Here is a 13829-nt window from a genome sequence, read left to right as displayed (position 1 = left end):
AGTTGATTTTTGTGTCCTTTTACCAATCTGCTGAAGAAATTAAAGAGGACACATAAAGACGGAAACACATTCCATGTTCTTGGATTGGAATAATTAACACTGTGCAAATGTCCATACTACCCAAAGTGATCTACAGATTCAATACAATCCCCATCAAAATACCAATGACATTCTTTGCAGATATAGAAAAAATAACCCTAACATTCATATTGAATAGCAAAAGACCCCAAATAGCCAAAGCAATGCTGAGCCAAAAAAAAAAAAAGAAGACAGAGGCATAACACTTCCTGACTTCAAACTATACTACAAAACCATGGTAACTAAAACAGCATGGTACTGGCATAAAAATAGACACTCAGACCAATTAAACAGAATAGAGAATGCAGAAGTCAACCCACTTACTTACAGCCAACTGATCTTTGACAAAGGCAGCAAGGACATACACTGGGTAAAAGACTGCTTCTAAAATAAATTGTGCTGGGAAAACTGGACATTCATATGTAGAAGAATGAAACTAGGCCCGTACCTCTTGTCATATACCCAAATCAAGTCAAAATAGATTAAAGACTTAAACATAAGACCTGAAACTATAAAACTACTAAAAGAAAACATAGGGGAAACACTTCAGGAAGTAGGACTGGGCAAGACTTTATGAGTAAGACCCTATAAGCAGCACAGGAAACAAAAGAAAAAAATAAACAAATGAGATTATATCAAACTAAAAAGTTTCTGCACAGCCAGACACAATTAACAGAGTGAAATGACAACCTACGGAACTGGAGAAAATATGTGCAAACTATGCATCTGACAAAAGATTAATATCCAGAATATACAAGGAACAAGTAACCTGATTTAAAAATAGGCAAAGGAGCTAATAGGCATTTCTCAAAGGAAGATATACAAATAGACAACAGACACATGAAAAAATAGTCAACATCACTCTGCATGTGGGAAATGCAAATCAAAATCACACTGAGATATCATCTCATGTCAGTTAGAATGCCCAGAATCAAAAAGAGAGAATTAACAAATACTGATGATGATGTGGAGAAAGAGGAACCCTCCTACACTGTTGGTGGGACTGTAAATTAGGGTAACCATTATGGAAAACAGTATGGAGGTTTCTCAAACAAGTATAGACAGAACTGCCATAGGATCCAGCAATCCCGCTGTTACTCAAAGGAATGGAAATCACCATGTTGAAGGGACACACACACTCCCATGTTTACTGCAGCTCAATTTACAATAGCCAAGAGTTGGCACCAACCTAAATGTCCATCAACAGATGACTAGATAAGGAAAATGTGGTTTATATACACAATGGAATACTCCTCTGCCATAAGAATGAAATTCTGTCATTCACAGCAACGTGGATGACCTTAGAGAAAATTATGTTAAATGAAGTAAGCCAGGCACAGAAAGAGAAATACCACATGTCCTCACTAAAAAAATGGAAGCTAAAAAAAAAAAAAAGAACAATGAATATAAAATGATACAAAAATAACAATAATTTGCTGAACTTTCAAAAGGAGAGAACAGTACTGAGGCCCCCTGGGAGAAGGAGGGGGATTAGTGAGAAAATGGTAAAGAGCCACAAAAAATGATTATATTGTATAATGATAAATGTTGTAATTATCCTGATATGAGCATCACATACTTCACACAGGTATTGATATTCAATGCTGTAACCCACAAATATGTACAATGTTTCAATAAAAATAAATAAAATTTCTGGTTGCTTTGAAGACTATCACTGATTTGAGAAGTTTGATTAAGATGGTACTTGGTGTAATTTTCATCACGTTTCTTGTGTTTGGGGTTTATTGAGCTTCTTGAATTTGTGGGTTTTTAGCTTTCATCAAAATTGGTAAAATCTCAGCCATATTTCTTCAACCCCACCCCCACCCCCACCCCCTTTTGGGGATTCCAATTATGTTTGTATTTGGCTGCTTGAAATTCTCTCTCATCCTCTTCTATTTTCAAAATTTTCTTTACTGTGTTTCATTCGGGGTAGTTTCTATCGCCATGTCTTCAATTTAAATTTTCTTCTAAGACATCTAATGTGCATTAATCCCATCTAGTATGTTTCTCATATCACACATTGTGCAATTCACCTCTTAAAGTCAGATTTGGGTATTCTTAAATATCTTCCATGTCTCTACTTAACTTTTTGTATATATGGAATACAGTTAAAATATCTCTATTTTATATATTTTTAAATGATAAATTAAGATTTTATTGAAGCCTAAATACAAGAGAGTACACAAACTATAACTGTCAGGCTCAAGGAATTTTCCCCAGCTGAATAATATCCTTATTTTAATGTCCTTGTTTCCTAGTTTTAACATCTGTGTCGGTTCTGGTTTGGTCTTTGTTGGTTGATTTATCTCTTTACTGTGAATCCTATTTTCTTGCTTCTTTGCATGGCTGGTAATTTCTTTTTTGTATGCTGGACACAGTGAATTTTACCTTAGCAGTTGCTGGATTGCTATGAATTGCTAGAAATATTCTTGAGTTTTGTTCTGGTATGTAGTTTAGGATACCTATAGACAGTTTGATCTTTTGGGGTCTTGCTTTTAAGATTTGTTAGGTGAGACTACAACAGTATTCAGTGTAAGGCTAAGTATACTCCATTGCTAAGGCAAGACCCTTCTATATACTCTACCCAATGCCTCGTGAATCTTGAGTTTTCCAGTGAGGCTGGCGGAAACAGGTACTATTTCCTTATGTGAATGATAGTCATTGTAACCTCAAATCCTTTCAGGTAGTACTTTCTCCAGTCTCATGTAGTTTTCTCATACACATGCACTAATCAGTACTCAGCTGAGTATTCAAGAGGCACCCTTTACAGGCCTCTGGAGTTTTCCCTCTGTGCAGGTTTCTCATTTTTTTTGATACTGTGCCCTACAAACTCTAGTTGCCTTAGTCTGCCAGGACTCTTAGTTCCATCTCCACAACTCAGGGAATCACCTGGGCCCTGCTTGGGTTCCGACCTCTCTGTGCCACACCCTAGAAACTCTCTGAACGCAATATGCTAGTGTAATTGTAGGGCTCATCTCATTTGTTTTCCACCTCTCAGGGATCACTGTTCTTCATTACCTGATGTGTGGTGTCTTATAAATTATTTCATATGTTTTCTCTACTTTTTTGTTGTTGGTCTCTGTTATTACATTTTAGCTGAAAGAGTAAGTCTCTTCACTTTGTTTTAAAATTATTACAGGATTCTGGAACTGTGAAACTCTGATTCTTCTACTGAACTTATGTTTAGCAGTTCTTTTGTCTTCGTGAATGAGTATAATAGCACTCCCCCCTTATCTGCAGGGGATATGTTCCAAGCCCCCCAGTGGATGCCTGAAACTGAGGATGGTACTGAACCCAAGTACTGAGATATCATGACAACTGATCTAATAAACTAGTCTGCCCACTAAGTGACTAACAGGTAGGTAGCATATACTAAGTGAGTGTGGATATGCTGGACAAAGGGGTAATTCATGTCTTGAGTGAAATAAAGTTAAATTTCATCACATTACTCAGAATGGTGTGCAATTTAAAACTTGTGAATTGTTTATTTCTAAAATCTTCCATTTAATATTTTTGAGCTATGGGAACTGAACCTGTAGCGAAACCTCAGGTAAGGGGGGGACTACTGTACAGTTGAAAATTTATAACCCTATCCATAAACAAATTTATGTATGTATGTATGTATGTATGTATGTATGTATGTATACATTTTAAGGCTAGTCAAGTGAAGCTGTGAGAGTGGAGAAGGAACAAAGAAATTTGTAGCTAGATGTGATCAATTAGTTGTAAAGTGCACTTGGACCAACCAACAAATTTTTTCTGATATAAATGAGGAATATGCCTGCCCTGGAGTAATCTACCTTCAAAATATACCCTTAATACAAATTCCTGGCATCATATGAATAACATAAAAGACAGGTTAAGCTGATAAGGAGGTGATCCTGCTTCACTGAATTGAAGTGATATCATCACAAAACTCATTCACTGGAATGTACTCAAAGTGAAGGAGAATACCTGTCATTTATTGAGGACCTATAATATGCCAGACCAAGTGTTAGCTGGATGCTTATTCTCACAACTCTTCAATAAAAGGCAGAGGAAACAATCTATGTAATGTTAAGTAGTTTCATCTATATAAGAACTAATAGCTGGATTTAATAAAGTTTTTGCCTGATTCCAAAGCTCTTTCCTCTTTCTACCCATTCCATAATGGCACTACAACAACAGGACATTTCAGAAAGAGATGCATTAAAAAAAATAAACCAAACCAACCAAAGTACAAAGCCCAAACTCTACAGCTACCTGGAAATCTTTGCAATCTACTAAAGTTTCTTGATCACAATGATTTTACTATAGTGTAGTTCCAGATTATGATTACTTAGGGAACAAAACAAAGAAAATAAAGAGAAATACGGTACTGGTCACATTAACATCGATTAGTTAAATGCTCACAAATTTTCATAGAATATATATTTAGTTTTTGAATAGAAATAATCTCTTAACTGGTACACAGGAAATATATTTGCTATTTTAAAATGTGAAGACAGTGCTTTTCCTTTGTAAATATACATGTAAAATATTCAAGTCTAAAACAAAACTATTCATACCTCTACAGCAGGTACAATGTCTATGCCAACAGTTAGAAATTCTTCAAACTTCAAAAATGGGTTAAAGCAGCTGCCAACATCAAGTAATCTGATCTTTCCTGAGGCTTGTAGCAACCTAAAAATAGATACTTTATATTATAAAAGGCAAACTGAAAATAAAATATAAAAAACATTCAAATATTTATGAATAAAAAAGATCATGTAGATTATTGATTCTTTAACTTTGGTCTCAGGACCCCTTTACACATATAAAAATTACTGAGGGCTCCAAAGAGTTTTTGCTGATGTGGGTTACATATATCCATAATTTCCTTATTTGAAGTTAAAATGGAAAAGTTTTAAAAAATATTAATTCATTATAAAAACAATAAACCTATTATATGTTAATATAAAAGATACTTTTTAAATTTAAAATACTAGACTTAAAAAAAAAGACAGTAAAAAGTAAGGCCTTATTTTATATTTTTTCAAGTCTTTATATCTGGCTTAATAGAAGACCAGCAGATTCCAATATCTTCTTTTGCATTTGAGCTATTGCAACATCACATGCTATGCAGTCTCTGTTAGACTCCACTCTACGCTCATTAAAGAGTGAGAGTAAAAAAGGCAAATGACATATTATTATTATTACTATGAAAACAATTTTTTCCTGTGGAGGCCCCGAAAGAGTTTCAGATCCCCAGCCCACATTTTGAGAACTTTGCAGGTGAAAGAATCCATTTACAAATCAATTCTCAGTAGTCAATATAACAATGTCTTTGTGCTTTAATTTGTCTTAGCATTTAAAAGGATTAAAAAGCATAAATAGGATTTTTTAAGTTAAAAAATTCTTACTGTGTGCAAGAGCTTTCCTCATGTCCAAAAATAGTAGAAAAACGAAGTAGCAAATGCAAGACAAAACTAAAATGGTTCTACGTAGCAATAAATAAAGATGGAGGAAAGCAGTGGATTTTATTGGTTGCAAGCCTGTAGTCCTAATGCTCAGACAGTAAAGCAACAATAAAAATATTATAAATATAAGTCAACCTCAGACATAAGCCATTTTAATTGATGTTAAAATAATTTTCTTTAAAAAACTCATTAATACATATTATAAAAAAACAGGAAGGAAAATGTAGGTTAATAATTAGGCAAAAACAGAATCTTGGTTCCTAGAAGTCTAAAGAGCAGAGAGAACCTGTCCAGCTTCTCTCCCTTGTACTTGGCTAGCATATTACCTTAGGGTCCATGAGAGAGGTGTTAAACTACAGACAGTAGTTCAAGCTCCTGGAAAAGGCACAGTAAGTCAAAATAATATAATCTAAAGTTGAATTTTTTTCAGAGAAGGAATGCAATAAATAGAGTTTACATTTTTAACCAAACTTGATGTCCCAACTTTTTTTGTAAATGACAACAATCACCATTTGATATAGATCAACCTCCCAGATATAGTACACAACACAGTATAGTACCATAAAAATAATGTGAACCAATTAAAAAAGATTTTTGCTAATAAAGTTTCATTTTATTTAATAATTCATCTGAAGAGGGCTATGAGAGTATGAGGAAATAGCGATTTTACCAAAGTAGACCTTGATTTTCTGTATCTATAAAACAATTCAATAATTCTGATTATGACATCCTGATGAATATCAATTCTTGCAAAGAAAAACTAGAAACTCTCCCAGTGACAACAGCTGCTCCTGGGACTCAAGGTAATTTTCTGTACTGTAGCCAATTTGGAAGCAGATTATTATGTAGTTTAGATGATGCCTATAACAATAATCATTTGGAAAGTTGAAGTAAGTTTAGTGGTTCTTGAAATATCACAATCCACTAGTTCCCAGGAAGAAAGAAGTCAGCGAATTTCTGTGGCATTATTTATAAGTTGCTAAACAAATCAAAAGATCCACAAGACAGGGGCCAGAGAAATGCCTGGCATATAGCTAGTATTGCTGTTGAATTAATACAAATTTGAATACCCAGATCACAAGCAATTACAACAAATGAAAACCTGTAATGATATGTAATACAATACATCCTACTAGATCATCATTCTAATCCTTACATGGGGCTATGGTTAAGAAAAAAAGTTTTGGAATAAGCAAGATCTAAACCTGATTCTGTCCCTTAGTGTGTAATACAGGGATAATAACGATACCCATATTTAAGAGTTTTTACAGGATTAAATGAGATAACACATTTAATTTTTGACCTAATGCCTGGTACATGATAAGTGCACAAAAATTGGTAGATATTACTGTTAGCCATTACCACTGTTATAGATGAAATATTTTGTGATTTATCTACTAATTATCTTCCTGAGCACAGTAAAAGCAGAATTTGTCTCATATTAAATTCTTTACTATAGATTCTAGTAAACTGAGTAGAAAATTTCTGATAATCTTTTTAAAAAAATCCTTGTTAAAAATAGAATTTTCTATCTGGATGGAGTATTCTAAATCATTCAAGTTAATTCACAATTATTATGGTACAATCGCCAATAACTTAACAATATCATAAATTAGCTTAATAATATCCATTCTCAGTAATATACTTAATCCATTACAAATTCTTTGGTTAAGCTCCTTAAATTTTATGTGCATAAAACATAAATGTACAAGTTTTAAAAATTCATGCAGCGAACATCCATGTAATAACCACCCAAGTCAAGAAATAAAACACTGCCTGCATGACCCTCCCGGATGACACTCCTACCCCTTTCCATAATGGTAGCCACTACCCTGATTTTAGTGATAATCATTCCCTTGATTTCCTTTTGTGTTCTTACCTATCTATGACTGAATGCCTAAATAACAGTTTAGTTTTGCACTACACATTTGCTTTTATGGCTTGCTTCTTCCATTTGATATTATGTTTGTGGGAGTCATCTATGCTTCTATAACTCATTTTCATTGCTGTGGTAGTACCCTTATATAATACATCCCATTGGGACTTTGATTAGTGTGTAATTTCTGTGACAAAGTCATAGATACTAGATTTTCTGCCTGCATTCATAAAAGAAGGAAATACTAAATTTCAATTAAAAGTGAGTAAAAAGAAATATTTCTTTTTCTTGTTGAAGTTGATGGACCCACTTAAGGAATATGTGTCAAATGAACTAAATCTGGATAGGTTCATTTCACATAGTAAAAGCTGTCAAATGGAAAGAAAATTATTTTGTAGAAATGAAGCACTTCTTTTCTAAAAAAAAAACCTATCAACCGATTATGAGCTAAATAAACAAACAAAACAAAAAACCTTTGCAGATCATAAATTCTAATTTTTGATGTGAAAAATATTGCTACAACTATGGGGGTTGTCAATTAACCTGAAAGATCAAGTTCTAAAAATAGAAATGAGTGTATTTTGAAAGGTAATTAAAAATGTAAGTTTATATTAAATAAACACAATTATAAATATATAGCTATTAAGAATGATCTTAGTTTAGAAATCATTATTTTCATTTGAAATTTATCAAAACAGTGTTTCCAATCTTCTTTCAAATCCAAGTATCTTTAGTATTTTTAAAAAATTGCTTTAAATGTACACATACCTATAATTTGACAAATATTTGTCGAATACCTATTGTACCCATTAGCCTTGTTTAAGAGCTTGAGATATCGAGCTGAGTAAGAGAGTCCTGATACTTAAGGAATTCAGTTCAGTGAAGAAGACATACATGCAAACAATGCAATTTCTGAACACAGACTTTCTGAAACTCTAAGTGCTTTCTGAAATGTTGTCCAGTCACTGATTTCATTGTATTGTAGTTCTTTTTAAGTCCCCAGTGACACCTTTTTGTTCTTCCTACCCTTAAAATTCACCTTGAATTTTAAAACAATTTTAACAATCTCTCATCACCTCTCCTAGAAAATAAATACCTGAAATGGCTCTTTCATTGATTTATTCAAGATTTGAAACTTCAATTCCATTACCATGAATAAACACACATGTATATGACAGTATTTTCCAAACTGACTTATGTTTTAGTTTAACAATTACAATGTAATTTCCCCTAAAAGAAAAAGAAAACAGTTACTAATATGGGAATAATAATTGCACCTTCCTCATACTGTTGTATAATGATTAAATGAGTTATACATGGTCTCTCTGCTCTCTCTGCTTCTACCATCCTTGCAATGTGAGACCCCTGGGTCACTACTGCCACCACCAGATGGATTCTGGGGTTTTCAGCCTCAGAAACTGTAAGCAATAAATTTTGTTTTTCTTTATAAATCACCCAGTTTCAAATATTTTGTTATAAGCAACAGAAACTAATACATAAAATTGGTACCAGGAGTGGGGTGTTGCTTATAACAAATACTTGAAAGTGTGGAAGTGGCTTTGGAACTGGGTGCTGAGGAGAGGCTGGAGGAATTTGGAGGAACAGGCTAGAAAAAGCCTAGATACTGGTGAAAGTTTAGAAGACAAGAAAACCAGGGAAAGTGATAGAGATTGGTTAAATGGTGGTGACCAGAACACTTACAGAAATATGGACTGTAAAGACCATTCTAAGGAGGTTTCAGATAGAAATAAGGAGTTTTTTGGAAACTGGGGCAAAGATCAACCTTGCTATGAATTGGTAAGGAACTTGGCTGCATTGTGTCCATGCCCTAGGACTTTGTGGAAGTTGGAACTTAGGAGTTGTGAACCAGAGTATTTGGTGGAAGAAATTTCTAAGCAGCAAAGTATTCTGGAAGCTACATGGCTACTTCTAACAGCCTATTCTGAGTTATGGGGGCAAAGGCATGACATAAAGCCAGAATTTAAAAGGGAAGCAGAGCGTAAAGGTTTGGAAAATTTGCAACCTGGCCATGTGGTAGAAAAGCAGAGAATATTTTTAGAAGGAAAATTCAGTGGTACTAAGAAGATTAACACAAAAAAACAGGATTATCAAGAGAAGGGGAAAAGGCCCTGAAGGCATTGCAGAAGCCTCTGGGGCCAACCCTTTCATTTCAGGCCAAAAGACCTAGGGAGATAGAGTGGACTTGGGGAACAAGCCTGAGACCCTCCACAGGCTTGCTGCTCAGGGCCACATTGGAAATCTGCTTCCAGCACCAACACCCCAGCTGCTTTGGCTGTTTCCAGCTATGGCTAAATTGGCCCCAGGTGTGGCTGGACCGCACCTTTGGAAAATACAAGCCTCAATTCTTGTCAGAGTCCACATGGTGTTAGGTCTGCAGGCTCACAGAATGTCAGCGATGTGGAGGCCTGGAATCCTCCACCCTGATTTCAATGGATGTATAGAAAAGTCTGGGGGCCCAGGAAGAGATCTGTCACAGGTGCAGAGTCACCACAGGCAACCTTACCTAGAGCAATGCTGAGTGGAAATGTAGGGTCAGAGTTGCAGCAGAGAAACCCCATCAGTGCCATGTCTAGTGGAGCCATGAAAGCAGGACCACCATGGAGACCCCAAACCTGTGGAGCTACCAGAGTGGAACACCAGCCTAGGAAACCTGAAGCATCACGTGACACCAGGAAAGCCATAGAAGCAGGGCTGCCTAAGGACTTGGGGACCCAACTCCCACACCAGTGTGCAGAGGACACTGAACATGGAGTCAAGGTACATGATTCACAAGCTATAACATTTAATGCCTACCCTGCTGGGTTTCAGGGTTTCAGACTTGTTGGGACCTGTTACTCTTTTCTTTTGGCCTATTTCTCCCTTTTTGAGTGGAAATATTTACCCTATGTTTGTCCCACCATTGTATCTTGGAAGTAGATAACTTGTTTTGACTTCACAGATGGGACTTTGAACTTTGGACTTCTGAGGTGAAACAAGACTTTGGGGATGAAACGAATGTATTTGCATGTGAAAAGGACATGAGTTTTGGCAGGCCAGGGGCAGAATGGACTGAATTATGTCCCCCCAAAACTCAATGAACCTTGCATTGTGTCCTCCGAGTTTTATGTATTAGAAACTTGGTCCCCACTGTGACTGTTAAGAGGGTGGGAAATCCTATAATGGTAATTGAAAGGTGGAGCCTTGAAGAGGTGATTGGATTGTAGGACCATGCAGTAGTGAATGGATTAAAAATTGTGGTCAGGGGCAAGGTTCTGAGGGCTTTGAAAGGAGAGAGAGGAAAGTCTCTCTCTGCTCTCTCTGCTTCCACCACCTTGCAATGTGAGACCCCTGAGTAACTGCCGCCACCATTAGAGGTACTTTGGACTTCCCGACCTCAGAAAATGTAAGCAATAAATGTTGTTTTTCTCTATAAATCACCCACTTTCAGGTATTTTGTTATAAGCAACAGAAATGGACTAATACAGATGGGGACATCATAGAGGGGAACAAGGCATAAAGAAATAACAATTATCAAAAGTCTGTACAGTAAAAAAGGCTCTGTAGACAACATAATCAACAGAACTCTATCTTTACCCACATGACCTTAGAAATTTTACTTATCTTTTTTGGGTCTCAGATTCCCACCTGTAAAATGAAAGGGTAGAAGTAGATGACCTCCAAAGACCATTCCAATTATAAAATTTTAAACCTATTCTTGACAGAATAAAATACCACTCTCTTGCCCAATTCAAACCCTTCTGTATCAACTTCCAGCTGGAAATAATTTAAAAATTACTACCTAGTGTATTTTCCTAAGAGCCAAATTGCATGAAAATATATTGCCAGATTAATATATATCTGACAGCAGCAAAGCTCTAAAAGAAACCTTTTTCAATGTGTCATATATAGGATAAAAACTGGTGTAATTATGGCATTGACAGATCCAATGATAATGAACCAAAGGGTACCTTTCACTGCCTCAACATGGCAGCAAGATAGAAAGAGACTCTTGCCACTTAGGATGCAGGGGTCTCTGCAAGAAGCTCTTTACCACATGTGCTCTTTAATTTCCCTTCCAAGACAGCTCTAACCTTCAGATAGCCCTCTCAAATTATACTTTTTAAGCTTCACCCCTCTTCCCACAGCAACCTAGGGCTTTATCACAGCCATATCACTTTCTACTGAAACATCTCTCCAAAAATTAACATCCAATTCAATCACAATAGACAATTTACCACAATTAAGAATGTTCAAAAGGGGCTGGCTGGTTAGCTCAGTTGGTTAGAGCATGGCCTTATAACACCAAGGTCAAGCGTTCTGATCTCCATACCGGCCAGCCGCCCCACACCCTGCCAAAAATGAATGTTCAAAAAGAATGTGCTGTAGGCTTTCTAAGTAACTTCATTAAACAGTTTCAATAAATTTTGGTCTACAGCAACACTACTGGAATGTGTGTTTGTGTTCTCTGAAGACTACTCTGAATGGGGCATTTGAACACATTTTTCTAAATGTGCACTAAGCTGTATGTAAGCCCTCTATTTGAAAGCCATTTTTTTTGACATGCAAAATGTGATTCTGAAAAGACTGAGCAATAAAAATGTCATTGTACCTAATGGGAAAAAAAATGGCTAAATTTACTAAACATATCTGATCTTATGTAATATTAGTAAAGCAAATATTTGGAAAATTAAATCTAATAAGGAAAACCTATGTAACAGGTCAAGAGGCTGATTAGTCACGGAGCAAAAAACTCTAAAGGATAACTAACTGAAATATGGTTAGACTGGTTTCTATTTTCAGCATATCTGTTCTACCTTTCTTCATTTACATTCTGGAAAGTGATAAAACACACTGATTGGAAAACAAAGCTTGGCTAAAAAGTTTACTTCAGTTATACTGCCTCTACATTTTAATGCTTCTTTGAAATATTCATTTACATTCCTCAGTAAATTTTCACTTTTAATTTCTTTAGACAAATTTATGCAGAGAATCCTAAAATTGTATTATTTAATAATATTTTTCTAACTTAAAAATTCATACTCTCTCCAACTTTTTTGACAATCTTTCCTTTATACAGTGAAAGAGTTAAGGAAAAAACCTTAGTAATATGTAAAGACGTATAAGCTGTTCAAATTATAACTTTCGACTTATTTCCTATGCTGTTTTTAATTGAATATTGTCTTTTGTTCTCTTTTCAAAAACAGTTATAATACAAAATCATATTTCTTTATTCTCTTCCCCTCAACTCCCACCCTGCTGGTTAAGTAGTTTAAAAAGGAAATACAGGATTTTATTATCTACACAATTTTCTGTCTGGCATGCTCCCAGTGTCAACAACAGCATCTCGAACCACTCAAGACATGTTAAGAGAGAGCTGTAAACTCTAAGTAAAATTTTTTGCTTATGACATAAGAAAACCTGGCAATATTTATCCAACTATGTAGTTTACAACAGTGGTTTTTTCAAAGTGCTTTCTACAGAGCTGGAGAATATTCTCTGGAGTCTATTCAAGGGCAAGCAAAGGCAGAAAAGGGAGATACTGTGAGGCTACAACGTTTATGCCTTTTGAGCAGAATAGCAATGTATTTGCTTCCACAGTGGGCTTCCTCTGAAGAAAATGTTAAAATACTTTGAAAGCAATGATCTAGGCCTTATTTATTATCCCTGCTGTTTTGAAGTAGGGGAGGGGGGGAAATAGATTTCTATCTCGTACCTATTTGGGGGAAAAACAAAAAAAATTGCATTTTTGAAAGTCAGTATGTAAACAGCACTGTCACTCCTTGGATTCATGACAAATATATTAGAAATTTTTCTAACGTCAACTTTTAGGGCTGATAGGTGACAAATAAGTGGGTAAAATTTATTACTAGATACCTGGGATCACGTAGAAATCATTAGCTCCACCTACCCTCTAGTCTCAATCATTTCTTCAAGTAACAGCAGAAACAAATAGCTAAAAAACAAAACCTGACTCCAGATGAGCCTGGCTTATTTTCATTTGGCCACTAACCCTTAGCACTTTTCATAAAATCTATTTCATTTCTATAAGTACCAAAAATCCCTGAAATTCTGACTGGCTAAAAATTATTGGTTTTGATTGCAATGTGTGACAGCCAGACCATAGCTTCCCCTCCATATGCTGGTAGTAAAGAACAAAAAATGTATCGGAGAGAGATTAAGTGTGATGATCAAAGGTTATTTATGGGCTAAATAATCTGCACTAAGTAGATGAAGAAAAAATTCTGCCTACCACACCACACTTGAAAAGCTTTAACAAGGAAAAGAGAAGACAATCACTGGCTCATGGAGTTAATGATTTTTATCTGAAAGGAGAGTTTTTCTCAAAATGCATTTCATGAAACAGTCTTGCGAGAACCTCTATAGTCAATAGGTCAATGAATGTGGGAAGTGTAATCACTTTCTGAAGAGCTACA

At 35.4% G+C, this 13829-nt stretch overlaps 1 protein-coding gene across 1 annotated transcript in view; it reads right to left on the bottom strand.

Moving 5' to 3' along the window:
• BMT2 (base methyltransferase of 25S rRNA 2 homolog) overlaps positions 1-13829 on the bottom strand; it is a 98981-nt gene that overhangs the window by 17126 nt on the left and 68026 nt on the right. Inside the window, exon 4 of the mRNA XM_063099991.1 lies at positions 4629-4743. Within this exon, the coding sequence (XP_062956061.1) occupies positions 4629-4743 (115 nt within the window). The remainder of the gene's footprint in view (positions 1-4628; positions 4744-13829) is intronic.

Source organism: Cynocephalus volans, chromosome 6 (assembly GCF_027409185.1).
Source record: "Cynocephalus volans isolate mCynVol1 chromosome 6, mCynVol1.pri, whole genome shotgun sequence".
Lineage (NCBI taxonomy): Eukaryota > Metazoa > Chordata > Mammalia > Dermoptera > Cynocephalidae > Cynocephalus > Cynocephalus volans.
This window is presented reverse-complemented; position numbering and strand designations above follow the sequence as displayed.